A 17,645-nucleotide genomic window follows, 5' to 3' on the forward strand; every position below is an offset into this window, starting at 1 on the left:
ATATTTCAGCCTTTGGACCAACCATCACTTGGCCGTGCATTCTATCCAACTACAAACCAAAAGTAGAAGCATGTACTGCCGCATAAGCATTTTGGACAGCCAAGTCTTCCAACAACTTCTGCATACCTCCCTTTCCAAAATTCAAAGTAAGAGGCAATCCCATTTCTTGTGCATGGATCTTGCTATCTTTCCAAAAGATAAGCTGTCATGCCAAGGCCTCCTGATAGGTAGCACAATCCTTTCTCTTGTGCTGCAAACTGTCACACCACATACACCTTTTTCCAAGCTTAGGGACTATTGCCCATCCCCTTTCCTCTTGTCCTTTTTCGTCCAATTTTGCAACCTTCAATTGAAGATCCCGCATGCCTTTGACCAATTCATCTAAGACATCTTTCCTAACAGAGGGAACAATAGCAGGTACAGCCATAGGGTTAGCCACGGAAGTAGGTTGCTTACTGGATATTTCAACTGTTTTGCCCGTAATAATGGGCAAGCTAGAGACATGCAATCTTTCTCTTCTTCTATGCTTCTTCACAAGTGCAGTAACAGCTTCCTTGACATGTCTCCACTTTGTTTTCAAACCTGTCTCTATAGTCTGATCCTCCAGCAAATCATCAAACTTCTCTTGAAGCTCAGGATCAGTTGCCTGTAGAAACAATTCAATTTTCTGACTTGCAAGAGCTTGCTGTTCTGCAAGATCCAACTGCTCAAATCGACTTTCAAATTCTCTTAACAATTCTGTAGCCACAAGACCCTTATTGGGTTGTAAAACCCACTCTTGAAAAGACTTGCATGTAATCAAAATAGTGTCCTCAATGTAAAATTATTCCCTGAGTGTCTTCTTGAAGGCTATCCAGTCTGCATCCTGCAAGTATAATTCAGTAATCCGTGCTTTCAGTTCATGAACAGTAACATGTACAAAATAATGGCTCCATACAGATTGAGTCACTCCAAAGAATTCCATCTTCTGAGCATAGGTATGTACATATGCAGATACATTCCTGCCATTACCTCACGCTCAACTGCTTGCAAAGCAATTATCACAACACTTTCTGTTTGAGCTAAAGCTTGCATCACCTGTTATTGTTGTTGTACTTGCATAAGCATATTCATATTTCGCACCAACTGTTGCAAAACATCACTGGAGAATGTATTCGAAGATTCTCCCATCTTGTCTTTCCTTCTTCTGTGACGAGCTTTCACATCGGATTCACCAATGTCGGAGGGGTTTTTGTAGAAAGTCGAATCCGCCGCGGATCAGAGGTAGAAGGAAGTAGAGATAGGAAATGGAAGAGAAGAAAGAGAATACACAAGTGGTAAACACGACAAAAACAAATCACAATGAATTGAATCAATATGTATTGAAAGAACTTGGAATCTTCACACTACTCAGAAGCAATCTCCAGGCATTACTTCTCCTGGAGCTCCTTCGTAGACCAAAAACGTGGATCAGAAAATCAGCTCTTTCTTTGCTATATGGAACCCAAATCTGATGGCTCTGTTGGCTTCGAAAGGGGGGTAAAACTCCAGGACGCCTAGTCACGGATCTCCCCGATCACTCCTTCTTCTTTCAGTTCAATCTGCAGTTTTCAGCTTGTTTACAGCAATCGCGACGCACACGATTTCGTCAATCTGTCTTTTTTATGAAAAATCTCCTAATTGGCTAAAAAAGCAACTAGCTTTTTGCATGCCATCCTAATTTGGAAGCTTTTCTTAACTTTTTCGGATTTTTACAATAAATAATATCAAATATAGGCTAAAATTATCCAAAAATCTAGTATTTTTGGATAATCTATGCAACTCACACTAGTACTAATGGCTCAGATCACATTGACTCTCTAGATCAATAAAGAAGTCGGATGATGATGCATTCCATACTTTTTCATGCTATGTCCTCATAACATCATGACAACGCTCAGTTAGGATGATCTCTTGGTCCATCGAGACTAAGAGCACCTAGTCTCCTCACTGCACTTTATTCATAGTGAATGAGAAACTATGAACTATACCCCTCTGCCCATAAGGCCAAATCTCATCTTTGTTCTCCTAAAATGGTGTGTGATTGGGCTCTAAAACTAGACCCTAGCCAAAGTCATCAATCAACTCTTTTCTAAAATAACCTAGTTCCAACACTTTTGAAACAAACCTCTTGGCTTATTGAGACCACCTAGCCACAGGATGAATCCATTAGGAATCCACCCTCCTACTTTCCTTAGAGGTGTTTTTCTCATTATTTAATTCCTACCATACTATGAAACACATAATAATTAGCTTTTTAAATTCCATTAAATAATGTTTGTTGCATGCCAAAAAATAGAGTCTAAAAAAAGTTTTACATAAACCAATCTCAATTCGAGACTATCAGGATACTTCTACTTCATCCCAAAAAAATTTATCCAATCCTTGATTCTCGACCCTAGTCCAAGTCATCCACACCCTTAACCTACTCTTGTATTCAAAGTCTCTCCAATGCTCCTACCCCAAGCATTGTGCCCGTCAAGGACTTATTTCCCCTATCTAAGGATGGGCTTTGAGTATTATTTGTCAAGATTGTGGGAGAGAAGGAAGGAGTCTCACTTGTAGCTTTCTTGCTTGCACAATGGGGGAATACACACAAGGGTGGAGGCTGAAAACAGTTTTCCTCTTCTTAGTTTGTGTAAGCCAAAAAGAACTCTAGTACACATAGAAATAGAAGAACCCTATATATGGGTCTCAAACCAAACTCAACTAACTAAGGTGGCATACTAACTGAGCCATGAACTAGAGTAGATAAGGATAGCTGTCATCTAGCTATTATTCATGGGCGGTGTACCAACCGCATCTGCAACCAATTGACAAGTCGGTGACATAAATGCACAACGGTCACCCTGGCATATCACGAGTGGGGCTGGATATCTCAACACTCCCCCTCGAGCTCAATCCCAATTCCTGCACACCAAGCAGGTCTCTGAACTTGCGCAGCTTCTCTGCGCCCAATGCCTTTGTAAATATGTCAGCTACCTGATCCTCCGTGCTGACATAAACTAGATCAATAAGACCTAGTAAAACCCTCTCTCGCACATAGTGATAATGCACCTCAATGTGCTTTGTTCTAGCATGATAGACTAGGTTATTTTCCAAGTGTATACTGCTCATGTTGTCACAATAAATGGCAACTGACCCATCTATAGGCTGATGCATATCATAAAGTAGCTTATGCAACCAAGCTACCTCACATAAAGCCATTGCTGCACCCCTGTACTCAGCCTCTGTGAACGACAAGGCAACTGTAGGCTGTTTCTTGCTGCTCCAAGTGACTGCAGCACTCCCAAAAGAGAACACATGTCCACTGGTAGATCGTCTATCAGAAATACTACCAACCCAATCAGCATCAGTGTATCCATGCAACTGTATCTGAACCCCAGTCTCATAAAATAGTCCATACTGCAATGTGGACTTCACATATCTGAGTATGCGTCTAGCCGCATCCAAATGCGGTTTCCTTGGAGCTTGCATAAATTGACTTACCAATCCAACAGCATAGCTCAAATCTGGCCTGGTAATAGTCATATAAATCAAACTTCCTACTATGCGTCTGTACAAAGTAGGGTCTTCCAGAAGCTCACATGCATCTGCGCTCAGCTTCACATTCTGATCCAAAGGAACTGAAATAGGCTTACAGCCTGTCATCCCATATTTGGACAGCATGTCCAATCCATACTGCCTCTGCAAGAGCCGTATCCCACTTGGTGATCTAATCACCTCAATGCCCAAGAAATAACGCAGCTCTCTCAACTCCTTCATCTCAAACTTCTGCTTCAATAGCATTTTCACATGAAGGATATCTTCATCATTGTCACCTGTCATAATCAAATCATCAACATAAATGACAAGTAGCATAATACTTTTCTCTGTTTTTCTCACATAAAGTGAGAAATCTGCCTTGGAAATCTGAAAGCCAATAGTGACAAGATACTGTCCTATCTTGTCAGACCATGCTCTAGGTGCTTGCTTCAAGCCATACAAGGCTTTCTTCAATCTGCAAACAAACTCAGGATGAACAGTATGCATATAACCTGGTGGCTGCTCCATATAGACCTCTTCTTGCAAATCACCATGCAAGAAGGCATTCTTTACATCCATCTGATGTAAAGACCATCTCTTTGATGCAGCCATAGCAATGACTGCTCTTGCGGTTGCCATCCTTGCAACCGAACTGAATGTTTCTTCATAATCAATGCCATATGTTTGTGCATACCCCTCGACTACTAATCTTGCCTTGTATCTGTTCACAGAACCATCTGCATTGTGCTTCACCTTATAAACCCACTTACAGCCAATTGCATTCTTACCTTTAGGCAAAGGTACCAATTCCCATGTAGCATTTGCTTCCAAGGCATCCATTTCTTCATCCATGGCTTTCTCCCATTTTTCTTTTCCCATGGCTTGCTCAAAAGAAGTGGGTTCTGGTTCCTGTATCACTTTGACCATATAGGCATAGTGAATGGCTGTAAATCCATCATATTTCAGTCTATCCACAGGATACCTAGCTCTGGTAGACCTGCGCAAAGTAGGTTCACTCCCAGGTGCTCTCAAAACATCCCTGGCCTTCCTTACTCCAGGTGTAACAATAGAAGGAATACCCAACTCATCATCAATGCTCTGTTCTGAGCCACTGGATTCACCATCCACATAAGAGTGACCTGCATTCACATCAAACATGGGCTGATCTACCTTCTCTTTTCCTTTTCGTGATACCTGAATACCACTATCTGCATTGCTTTGAGAAGATTCTCCTGATCTCAATCTGCCTGTCCATGGTGAAGAATGTGAACCACTGCTAGAGGACGCTCCAGGTCCACTAATATTTTGTGACTGCTACTGTGAATTCTGTGAAGCATTACCATTTTGTGCATCTACATCATCAATCACATTTACTGGTTTATACCAGCTACTCATCTCATCAAAAACAACATCTCTGCTCACTGTAAACTTACGAGTAGAAGGGTTATAGCATCTATACCCTTTCTGCTCAGAGAGTAACCAATAAAGATGCACTTCTCAGCTTTTGGATCCAACTTGGATCTCAACTCATCTGGCACATGAACATAGACAATGCAACCAAAAATCTTCAAATGAGAAATATCTGGTTTCCTACCAGTATACCTCTCCTCTGGAGTCATCCCATGTATTGTTGCAGTGGGAGTCCTGTTCATTATGTAGACTGCTGTAGCAACTGCTTTAGCCCAGTAAAAATCTGTCAAGTCTTTTTCATTGAGCATGGCACGAAATACCTCTCCAATATGCATGTTTTTCCTTTCTGCAATTCTATTTTGTTGTGGGGTATGACTGCATGAATATTGCTGCTTTATGCCATACTCCTGGAAGAACCTTGCAAACTCATTTGAGAGGTACTCTCCCCCTCCATCTGACCTTAGACATTTTATTTGCAGGCCTGTTTCTTTTTCAACCATAGCTTTAAGAGTTTTGAAATGCCCAAAAACTTCACTTTTCTTTTTCATAAAATACACCCAAATTTTTCTGCTATAGTCATCAATAAAAGTGACAAAATAATGACAGCCTCCAAGAGATGCAGCTTTAATAGTCCACACATCAGAGTGGATTAATTCCAATGGCTTCTTACTCTCTTGAACATGTGTAGGAAATGGTTTCCTTGCCTATTTTCCAAATTGACAGGCTTCACATACCTTATGCATTTCTGCAACCTTGAATTTAGGCAATCCTGCAACAATATTTTGGGCCTGCATTGATTTAAGTCATTGTACATTAACATGACCAATGCGTTTATGCCAGATATCAATATCTGCAACTACACCGGTCCCATGTGCAAACATTGCTGCACTCAATTCAGGCATGTCTGCATCCAACGTAAATATTCTGCCCTTCTTCTTTCCTTTTGCTATCAAGCGACCTTTATTTTTCATATCCTCAATAAAGCATGCATGAGGATTAAATCTGACCTGCAAGCCCTGCTCAACCATTTGACCAACAGAAACCAGATTCTTAGTGATATTCGGGACATGAAATACATCAGACAGGTATTTATTTTTCCCATCCTGCATAGACAAAGGAAATTTTCCAATCTACACAATAGGATGTGCAGTATCATCACCAGTCTCCACAAATCCTGGTTTTTCCATTTTCCTTGCATCCTCCATCCATTCTGCATGACCTGTCATGTGGTTTGATGCACCTGAGTCAACATACCATACATCGTTGCTTTATTCTGCACTTGTCACAGAATTGTTCATGTGCTGCACCATAAACAAATGCTCATTTTTATCATCACCCTGTCTACTAGAAGATGCATAATTCCCTTGTTGCAATTTTCCATTCATGATGTCATTCTGCTTTTTATAGCAGTCTTTAGCCATATGACCCATTTTACCACAGTAGTAGCATTCAATATTACTGTTTGCATTTTGGCCTCTTTGCCATCCACCACGACCTCTTTGGCTCCCCCTGCCTCTAGAGTTATCACGTCCTCCTCCATAGGACTGGTTTTCTTGAGTTTGCTGCATATTCTGATTTCTACCACGGCCTCCAGATCGGCCTCCTCTACCTATGCCTCTACCTCTTCCAGCATTTGAGTAGAAGACAGCTTCTTTTGAAGTTCCTCCTGAAGAAGATGCACCACCATTTCTCTACTCCTCAGAAATTAGAAGAGCAATCAACTCCTCAAAATCAGAAAATCTTTCACGGATGGAAATGGATGTTCGAAACTGTGCATAATCCTTTCCTAGACCATTCAAGGTCACAGAAACTAAATCATCATCTTCCACTGGCGACCCAATGGAAGCAAGTGCATCTGCAATCTTCTTCACCTTCATGTGGTAGTCATTGATGCTCATATTTTCTCTTTGCACATTGTGCAACTCTTGCTTGAGCTGCATTTTCCTGGCTTGCGTATTTGTGCTATACATTTTTGACAAAGTATCCCATGCCTCCTTTGGCGTACTTGCATCCTGAATATGCACAATCGTAGAGTCTGAAATACTGATAGACAGCCAGTACATAACTTTTCTGGCTCTCTCATGCCATGCTTTAAATGCCTGCATTTGCTGTTGATTGGGAACATCAGGAAGAACTGGTTCTTCTTCATTTCCTGCAACGAATTCCCAATATCCTTTTACCATAAGGAAATTTTTCATTCTGAACTTCCATGCTTGGAAGTTGTTCTTGTCAAGCTTTTCAGTGACAATCTGTGAAAGAGAATCAGACGCCATTACAGAACACTGCAAAAAATTCTGTCACTGCAAAGAACACAGCTTCAGCGTCACAAGGGCAAATCTGCAAAACTGACGAAAGTGGTATTTGACCACACAGTCACTTCCTAGTGACGATTTTGCATCAACAGGCAACAAGGATGATTTTGTAACTCCCAATGTCTCTGCGCACAGGCATACGATGCAATTTCTACAATAACTTTTCACCGACCTGTAGAACAGTGGTCGCACAGCATAAAACTGGGCCTTTTCTTGAGTGTGTGCAGAAAACTTCGGCCTCCAAAATGGGCCCTGAAATGGCCTCAAATAAAAAAAACAGAGCAACATCGCAGCATATACTGCCCTCCTACTACACCGCGAAGGGCGTCTCAATCTGAGACAATGCACGCTTGCACTTTCCGGCTGTGCTACCTACAGAGACTTGCTCCCAGAATAGAAAAATGAAAGCAACACTGGTCCTCTTACCAGAACACCGCAAACTTGGCTTGCTTTCTTGAGCTCCTTACCACAAACAAGGCTCTGATACCATGTCAAGATTGTGGGAGAGAAGGAAGGAGTCTCACTTGTAGCTTTCTTGCTTGCACAATGGGGGAATACACACAAGCGTGGAGGCTGAAAACAGTTTTCCTCTTCTTAGTTTGTGTAAGCCAAAAAGAACTCTAGTACACATAGAAATAGAAGAACCCTATATATGGGTCTCAAACCAAACTCAACTAACTAAGGTGGCATACTAACTGAGCCACGAACTAGAGTAGATAAGGATAGCTGTCATCTAGCTATTATTCATGGGCGGTGTACCAACCCTGCAACTGACAAGTCGGTGACATAAATGCACAACGGTCACCTTGGCATATCACGAGTGGAGCTCGATATCTCAACATTATTACCATATTCCACAGGTTCTCGTGTCAGCTTAAGGGAGGAACCTTCATCAAATTAGAGACTTTCATCTAGGTGTTGACTAACACTCTAGATGATTAATTAAACCGTCCAAGTGAAAGTTGTGTTGGCAAGATTCGAGGGAGAGTTCAAGACAACAATCTAATCCATTTCTTACATTAATAGTATTATTTATTTTTAATCACATCGAAGGATAGCCATAACTAGGTACAAACATTTTTTACAATAGAGTTTAGTTGTAAACCAAGTTCTAAAATAAGTTTTTTTTGTCAACCTAAATAAGCCAAATTAGCCACAAACACTTTAGCAAATGAAAAACTCAACTTCAAATAAGATAATCATCCAGGCAAAGACAACTAAAATAATTGACCTTATCTCATATTTACGTTAACACATTTATTTAATCATTGCCCTAACCTAACATATTGTGCCATCACCCTAATAGAGTAAACCTATCATTTAGCTCTAATCATAGTGCTCTTTTATAGAAAATAATAACTTGACTTACTTGATAAGGACACAAAGTTGTGGTGGCCAAAGCTCCATTTTGCATGTATATATGACATTAGCAATTATGAGGTTCTTTTTAGGAGATTCTCTTACATAATCCTCACCAATTAGTAAGTTCATACACATATTGGGGATAAATGCACTCATGCATATACCACCCTACATTTACTACATATGTCGATCACATATATGTGCATTGCATGTGGCAGGCACCCATCATTGTCACTTTATTATGTATTATTTCACTGACTATTAAGTAAGGGAAGGCCAATCACACATTGTGACTATTGGATTTCTCGCATATGGTGTCTCTCGCTCGCTCACTCTCTTGCTCCATCCACCATAGCTCTTGCTTTGCTCTTGCTTCTGCTTGTGTGCTTCCACTCAGGCTCTACCTTTCAAGTGGTATTTCAATGGGCATTCAAGGAGCTTCTTTATCCTTTGCTTTATCCTAGATTCAAAGCTTCAGCTCAAGGTTTCATGGTAGCCATTGTTTCTTCCTCCCACGGTATGGATTGAGTAGTCCCTTCTCTCATTAGCTTGCACATGGCTTGTCAAGGAACTTCCCAGGACTTAGTTGAGCCTTGTTGAGTGCTTATTGAGTTGAGAAGTAGTTATTCTATCCATTTTGAGTGGATACAAAGCATGCTACAAAAGTTATGGATAGCTATGGTAGTTTGACAACACTTGTATTTTTCCCATAACTTTTGCATATGATATCAAATTCAAGTGTTCTATAGCTAAAAACAAAGAGTGTGACAAGAGCTACAGATTTGAGCACTCATAAAGCTGGTTTTTGTAATTTATAGTGCTCTATTTTACATAGAACAAAATATTTTTGGTTCAGATATCAAGCATTTGATTGGTGTATGCTCTACTAATGCTTATGGGAAATGTTTGCAATGCTCAGATGATACCTTGATGCTATGAAAATACTTTTGGGCTGATTAGATCTTGATCAGCTTAGCCATTGAAGTGTTTACTACTATAATAGCAGTTTGGGTAGCAAGTATATAATTGTAAGCTTTATGCTTTGAATGCCTATTGTGCCTACATGGTATTTAAAGTATCCTACATATCTACAATGCCTATTTGATGTTCTTGGGCTTTGATTAGTTGCTTTGAGTTTTCATGCTTACTTACTTATTAGGAGTAATAAAGCTTCATTGGATGCTTATGCTCCTAGATGTATTTGTGATGCTCTTAGGCTTCCTGGATGCTTTGATATATATGTCTTAAGCTTTGCTTACTTGCTTTGCATTTCATATTGCTTTTAGTGGGATACGCATGTACTTACTTAGCAAAGCTTGGTTTTTTGAGACATTAAAACTCTTGGTTCATGTAATGCTCTCTTATATACTATTGGATGCAGCTACCTACGCTTGTGGGTTGATTTGATTTTGTATGCTTTGGACACCAACACTTACCTCTATCATTCATCAGTGATGTATATGCTTATGGGATATATGGTTTATTGACACTTTGAGTATATATATTTTAGTGATAATATTTCAATGATTTTTATGTATTGTTTTACAAGATTTTCTAATTGTAGTCCTATTTTTAAGATTTTCTAATTGTAGTCCTATTTTTAAGTTCTTATGAAAATCAATTAAATTTCTTAAGGCATTTTAGACTTTTTTAAAGTAGTAAGATTGTCATTGTTTCTCTATCATTTTCATAGTGTTTAAATATTTTTTCTTATTAATTTATCCCGACTCTCATGAATTCAAGTGTCAAGACGAGTAACCCTATGCTTGATAATATCAATATATTAAAGATTCATCTTTTGCTATTTCTTACTTGTTTTTCCTTCTTATGCTAACATCCGACTATTTGTATCGATAAAATATTGAAGACTTAACTATTAACTAGATACAAAAAAATATGATATACCTTTCTCCAATAGTGATTTTAAATCAATGATAATTTATCTTTGAGATTATTTGGTTGTTGTCTAAGGCGGACACATATCAATTTGGATGGATAGCCTTTTCACCATCCCATCCAAGACACCCAAAGAAGGGGGAGAAGAGCTCGTTATATAAGAGCTAAAAGGGGAGATTATTGTTATTTTATAATCTTAGAGGGGAAATGAGGTGTCCAACAAAGAGAAGAATATGAGGAGATTTTTCTTTCAATCATTTGTGGGGGGGAGGCGGGGGGGGGGGGGGGGGGGGGGGGGGGGGAGGCAGGGGTGATGGTCACCAATAAGGGGAGGAGGAGGAGGTGGATGATGATGAAATGATGAAGGCAACAGTAGCAGTTGAGGGGGAGGGGAGGTGGTGAGGGCTTATAACAATTTTAAAAATATTTTCTTTTTTGTTTTTTGGGGAGGGGGGAACTAGAAACAATGGCACCTTAAGAAAGTTATTTCTTATCTTCCTCATTTGTGTATGGTGAGGAGAAAAAATGTTGTACGCAGCCGAAACGAGCCATGAAAATCGCACAAGATCTAAGGGAGGCAAGTAGTGAGGAAGTTTTTTGTGGTCAGAGAGGCAATGTGACAAACTTGAGAGAGAAGAATTTTCATCCGGTTATATATACCCATTCTTTTTTTGGAATAATGGGTATATATATATATATATATATATATATATATGATTGTATAGTGAGTACTTATGCAAGTGATGTCAACCTACCTATTGGCAATTGGTCTCTATCCTAACACTTCAATCAACTGGACCTAACGTCACGAAAGATACCACATGCCATTCCACTTGCTTAACTCCACCTAGAAATGAGTCACTCCATAAGAAAAGATGATGTGTAGCTCATAGTGTAGTACACTTATATCCTCATGACCAAGAACCCGGCTCTTGGTGAGAGAGGTAACCACCAAATATCCATTGAGTGATTGTAGCTTTTGAACTACATCAAAGTCTTGATGAAGTGACATACTAGACGACTTTGCATTTTTTGACTTATAGAATGTTGAGTAGGTCCACATGTGGCTTCTCCCTAAGTTTGATTAGTAAGCATGAGTATTCATGACCACATCATAACTTTAAAAATTCTTGAACCCCCAACAGCCAATGTTAGGTAGTCAGAAAATCTTAGATAACTTTAACAGTGCAACAATCAAGAAGTTGTTTGGGTGTGCTAGTTCCATGGGAACTAAATTTGAGAAACTATAAAATCTGGAGATTCCCAACAATAGGCTTACATACAACTTCAAGGGTGTTTGGTTATTATAATTGCCCCCTACAAAGATAGGGTGTTTGCTTGGAGGGTAATCACAGGGGCCCTTATGAGACTACCAACAAACTGAACCAAAGGGGGACTTATTGATTAAAAGTATCTATGTGGTGAGTTAGAATGATGGAAAATGCATTTTGGAATGGATGTCTAGCTAAAGATGCTTGGTGGTGCTTCTTTCCCTAAAATGGAGTCTCCGTCTTTCATAAGGTGGCACTAGGGTTATGTATTTTTTAGGATAAAATAAAAGGAGGTAGGACTAGGTTGATCCATCTCAAGAATTTCACAGTCCATGAAATTTGGGAATCTAGGTTTAGAGTAGTGTTTGAAGGTGTTAGGGAAGAAGCAAACTGGGATAGAATCAAGCACAAGAGCTGGTGGTTTTAGTATATAGCTTACATGGTAGGAAAACTAGATAATGAGAGCCTTGATCGGTTCACAGCTCTTTTTTTTTTCCGACTTTATTATTTGAGGTGAGACATTTCATCTCGTAGGAGAGCGCAGTGCAGAGCACCTCGGATGTAGGGATTGATGACCTTGAGTCTTGAGACATCCCAAAACACCTGTACCCGCCGCCCCTCAAGTACACTGTTATTGCCATTGGCCAATTCCACACTCTCTTTTTGGCGTGTAAAATGCAAATTCGGCAAAAAGCGCGACTTGCGAGTAAAGCCATCTTACTAGTTAGCTTTTACAAATGATTTTCCTGCAAAGTAAACAGCACTGTGTGATCGCAGGCTGCATCCATCTTTAGCCGCAGCAGCAGGAGGCGAATAGGAAGCAAGAAAGAAGACGAAGAAGAGACCCATCATTCTCCTGCGTTATCTTCGGTGACTCGGTCCTTAGCAGAAAAAGAACAAGAACAAGAACAGGGAACCGTATCATCAATCCTGTATTTGTTTCGAGTACGAGATGATGCGGAGCGTCATCGTCGTCAGGTCGAAGCGTCCATGGCCGATCTGCGCGCAGTGCAGGGCCTCGTCAGGTTGTTGCAGAAATGCAGACACAGTAAGGATCTCTCCTGCGGAAGGCGATTGCTCGCCTACATGCGCCATCACAGGTTGGACGCCCACCCGGTTCTTGGCAACTACGTCGTGCCCATGCTGGTGGACTGTGGAGGCTTGCTTGAGGCCCAGCAGGTGTTTGACAGGTTGCCATATGCGAGCCGTAACTGCTGGCGCTCCCTCATCTCAGGCTATGTTGATGCCGGAAGCCCGCAGCAGGTCCTCCGCATCCACAACAAGATGCAGGAGAAAGCTGTCCAACCTGACAGCTATATATATGTGGCCCTTCTCAAACCCTGTTCTAAATTAAAAGACAGGGAAAGTGGCCTTGCATTTCACAGTGAAATCATCAAAATTGGACTGCCAGTCGATGCCTTTATCGGCAATACTTTGGTGGACATGTACTGCAAATGTGACTCTCTTCGAGAAGCCCGTCAGGTGTTTGACAGGCTTCCAGCCCAGGATGGAGTGTCTTGGAATGCATTGATTACAGGCTATAGTGAAGTTGGGCTTCATAAGGAAGTATTGACATGCTATGAACAGATGCTGCTGGGGGCCATATCTCCAGCTGATTATACATACGTTTGCAGCTTGAAAGCATGTGGCTCCTTGGGAGACAAAGAAAGAGGCCAGCTAATTTGTGAAGAGATTGCCAGAAAAGGACTGGATAAAGACGTCTTTATTGGCACTACCATGCTAGATATGTATGCCAAGTGTAGCTCTCTTCTTGAGGCACAAAAAGTCTTTGACCAACTGAGGACTCGGAATGTAGTCTCATGGAATGCACTGATAGCAGGATATATTGAAGATAGGAGGGCTTCAAAAGCAGTCGAATGCTTTGCACAAATGCAATTAGAGAGACTGTCTCCAGATGATATCACTTTACTTTGTGGCTTGAAAGCCTGTGGTAGCACAGGAACTGTAAAACTGGGCCAAGAAATTCATGCTGAATTAAGTAGAAGAGGTTTTGACAAAGAGTTACATCTGGCTACTGCACTAGTCGATATGTACACAAATTTTGGCTGCCTTGCTGAAGCACAGGAAGTGTTTAAAAGACTACCTATGCGGGATGCACCAATATGGACTGCACTACTGACCGGTTATATTGACCGTGGCCTCAATGAGGAAGCCCTGAATTGTTTCAAAAAGTTGCAAATGGATAATGTGTCTGTGGATGCTTCCATGTATGTTTGCTGCTTGAAAGCTTGTGGCATGATAGGAGCCATAGAAACAGGGCGCGAATTGCACAATGACATAAGAAAATCAGGACTAGAAAGGGATCTTTTTGTAGGCAGCAGGTTGATAGACATGTATGGAAAGTGGGGCTTGCCTGCAGAGGGACGGGACGTGTTTGACCAACTGCATCATCAAAATGTTGTTACATGGACCGCAATGATACAGGCATATGCTGAGAACTGTGAGCCTAACATGGCTATACAATGTTTTGAAAACATGCTAGAGCAAGGTGTGAAGCCAGATGCTGTGACATTTACTTGCCTTTTTGCTGCTTGTAGCCAAGCCAGCCTGGTCCAGAAGGGCCAAGAGTATTTCAATTTGATGAAAGAATACTGCATTGAACCATCACCAAATCATTACATTTGTATTGTTGATCTTCTTGCACGATCGGGGCATGTTTGTGAGGCAGAGACCTTTGCAGAAGCTATGAAGTGTATTCCTTTGCAGGAAGTATTGAAAAATCTTCTTAGTGCATGTAAAACTTATGGCATTGTGGATTTAGGGCAGAGATGCTTCCAACAACTCATCCAGTTGAATCCAGAAGATGCAGCTGGTTATTTGCTTGTGGAAGAGATGTATACAAGTGCTTGCAGGTGGATGGATGCAAAAAAAGTAGAGGAGATGAGGAAACATATACAAGCTGAGAAAATATGTGCAGGTGCATCTATAGAAGTGAACAAAAAGGTGCACAGCATAATTGTGGGTGACCGCCGAAGCATAAACCTATTACTGATGCTAGAGTTCTTGAGTTTGCATACAATAAAAGAGGGATATGTGCCAAATTCAAGCTTCGTTTTGGGTTATTCATCAAACGAGGAAGATCATGAGTCTATATGCTGTGTGTCCTATGATCGTATTAGTTGATGATGATGTTTCAATTCCTCGTTCTCCCCCCTAACCACTACTTGGAGTTGTTCAAAAATCAGAAAACACTTGTATATACTAGCCTCTCAAGGTGGTGTGGGGGCAGGGGGATAGAAACCCTGGAGGGAAGATGTAGTGCCACCTAGGGCGGCTCGCTTGCATCGTGGAGAATAGGCCAAGGCCACCCTAGGTGTGAATGGATTGATACCAAAGCTCCTTTCAATGTTGAATCACCCTACAGCTGATTCTAGTGGCCATGGAGTGAGTGGATGATGGATGACTTCACCTTTGCTAGAGTAGTTTATATTGAGAGGCTTTCACCATTGAAAACCATTTTTGGCAACGTGCCTTCAAGATGTGCCATCTTGTGAGGCTCACAATGATCTCCTAAACCTATTATCGTGACACTCTAGGCTCTAGTACCTAGTGGCTTGGCAAGGCCTCTAGACCTACCACAGCATAAGAGCCTACCTCTATGATGTAGATTGTATTATGCATCTCTATCTCATATGGTAAGTGGGGCCCTTGCTAATTGATTGCTAGTAAAAGGCGATCCTTGAAATGCAATGTATGTTGACTTGCATGACCAAAGGCAATGCTTTGGAGTCTCCGAGTGTGTGATGCTATGGGTAGTGCTTATAAACTACATCATGTTGCATTTCGGCCAGCCAACTCTTTGATTGCAAGGCCCCCATGTGCTAGAAGCCACAAGTAGGATACTCTACTTGGTTGCAAGCAGTCCAAAAGGTGTTGGTAGTTTTTGTGGAAAGTGTTAGTGATATGCTTTTTCCAGTGTTTGCAACATTAGGGGGTCCAATCCATGTTAGTCTACATTGAATGTTTGTTAATGTGGACCATGTAAGCAAAGTAACCCAATGGTTTTGGGCAATTGCATCAACGAGGTTGGCTAGAGTAACTCCCTTGGACGCCAATCCAACTCATCCAAAGGTTGATCTCCTAGATCTAGAGTGCCACTCCTAGATATCTTACCAAGCAATGAATGGATCAACTGCCATGTCTTCCCTTGAAGGTCTATGACTCAATTTTGTTGCAAGAATTCACCATAGCCTTACATAAAATTGAAGAAAATTCATAAACAACTAATTGGTAAAGAATAGAGTTTTTTAAAATGAGTGCATGAATCTAGTTAGGTATAATCATTCCTCCATGTATGGGTGAGGATATTCCCCATGCATGTATTTATTTGATTTTATTCTCTTAGTGTTCAAAATACAAAAGATATCTTAAAAACAGGTCATATTTCGTTGGTAGACCAATAATGAAATCTAAGGAAATCTGTTATTATGATGTCACACATTACAAAAGTTAAGATTAAAAGGGTAAGTAGAAATCATGGATTCAAAAGATTGAATCACTACTAAAGACACGATTTAAATAAGTAGTTTTTATCTAATCAATATAAGAATATGATGAATAGAAACAAATCATGGGGGCAATAGCTAAGAGCATCAACTACGATATTAGCACTTTCTGGTTGACATTGAATCATAGGATAGAAGTTTCGAATAAAAGAAGCCCATTCAATGTACTTATAAACAATTAAGGATTGAGATAAAAGATGCTATATGGCTTGTTGATTAGTTTTTATTAAAAGTTCTGAACCCATAAGGTAATGTTTACAAATATCTAAAGCATGGATAATAGCTAATAGTTACTTATCATAGGTGCTATGATTCTGCTTGGATGGTTTTAGTTTGCGACTTTTGTAGGCAATGGGATAGTCATTCTACATTCTTGATACACTAGAATATGTAACAACAAAAAATGAGGCTGGTTAAAATCAGATAATTGCCAAACAAGAGCATGAGTCAAAAAATAGTTTAAAGAGAATATGTTTGTTGACTAGACTTTCAATGGAAAACAATATTTTTATGAAGTAAAAGTATTAGAGGCAAAGAAATTTTTAAAAATCCACACAAACTTCTTACGAATTCTAGTTAATTCAAGAAAAAAACGAACTTTATGCACATTTTTAGGTACATGCCATTCATTTATAGTATGCACTTTCCTTGGATCAATATTGATGCCTTAGGCATTAACACTATGGCCTAGATATTTAATTTGGTCTTAAAAGAATACACTTTTTATAGGGTTAGCATACAAGTAATTAGCTTTCAGTAAACCAAAAAGTACTTTCAAATGTTCTTGATATCCTCTTTTCAATTTATTAAGAACCAAAATATCATCAAGAAATACACTAATAAAATACTAATAATCAATTAAAATTTTGTTTATAAGCCTAGCAAAAGTTACAAGTTCACTCGTTAAACCAAAAGGCATAACATGAAATTCATAGTATCTAAATTGTGTAAAAAGTAGCTTTAACAATGCCAATTGTGTCCATTCTAAGGTGATGGTATCCATGCTTAAATCAATTTTACTAAAAATTGAAGATATCTTTAATTTATCTTGTTGATTATGAAAGTAGATCATCAATGCGAGGTATAGGATACCTATTTTTTATAGCGACTTTATTAAGTATCATGTAGTTGATGCACATGGATATTTTATTTTTCTTTTTGACAAGAAAAACAAGTGATTCAAAAGGTGACAAACTAGGACGAATGAGGCCTTTATCTAGAAGTTTAGTGACTTACCATTGAATTTTATTTTGGTAAAGTAATTTTTGTCTATAAGGTACCTTGTGTTGAGGAGAAACTCTAGGAAATAGTTAGATCTTGTGGTC

At 39.8% G+C, this 17,645-nt stretch overlaps 1 protein-coding gene across 1 annotated transcript; it reads left to right on the top strand.

The window, feature by feature from the left end:
- The first annotated feature begins 12,470 nt into the window (after positions 1–12,470).
- Positions 12,471–15,986, top strand: LOC148035036 (pentatricopeptide repeat-containing protein At1g11290, chloroplastic-like). Its single transcript, XM_087679928.1, has 2 exons — positions 12,471–12,500; positions 12,572–15,986. Exon 2 carries the CDS (start codon positions 12,785–12,787, stop codon positions 14,936–14,938), a length of 2,154 nt encoding a protein of 717 aa, XP_087536054.1. The 5' UTR covers positions 12,471–12,500; positions 12,572–12,784; the 3' UTR covers positions 14,939–15,986.
- Positions 15,987–17,645: the final 1,659 nt, after the last annotated feature.

The sequence above is a fragment of the Lygodium microphyllum genome, chromosome 6 (genome assembly GCF_053477565.2).
Source record: "Lygodium microphyllum isolate KBCC chromosome 6, Lygodium_microphyllum_v1.1.10, whole genome shotgun sequence".
NCBI lineage: Eukaryota > Viridiplantae > Streptophyta > Polypodiopsida > Schizaeales > Lygodiaceae > Lygodium > Lygodium microphyllum.

Coding starts and splice junctions, on each gene's coding strand:
- LOC148035036 (XM_087679928.1), top strand. CDS start 12,785: ATGGCCGATCTGCGCGCAGTGCAGGGCCTCGTCAGGTTGTTGCAGAAA.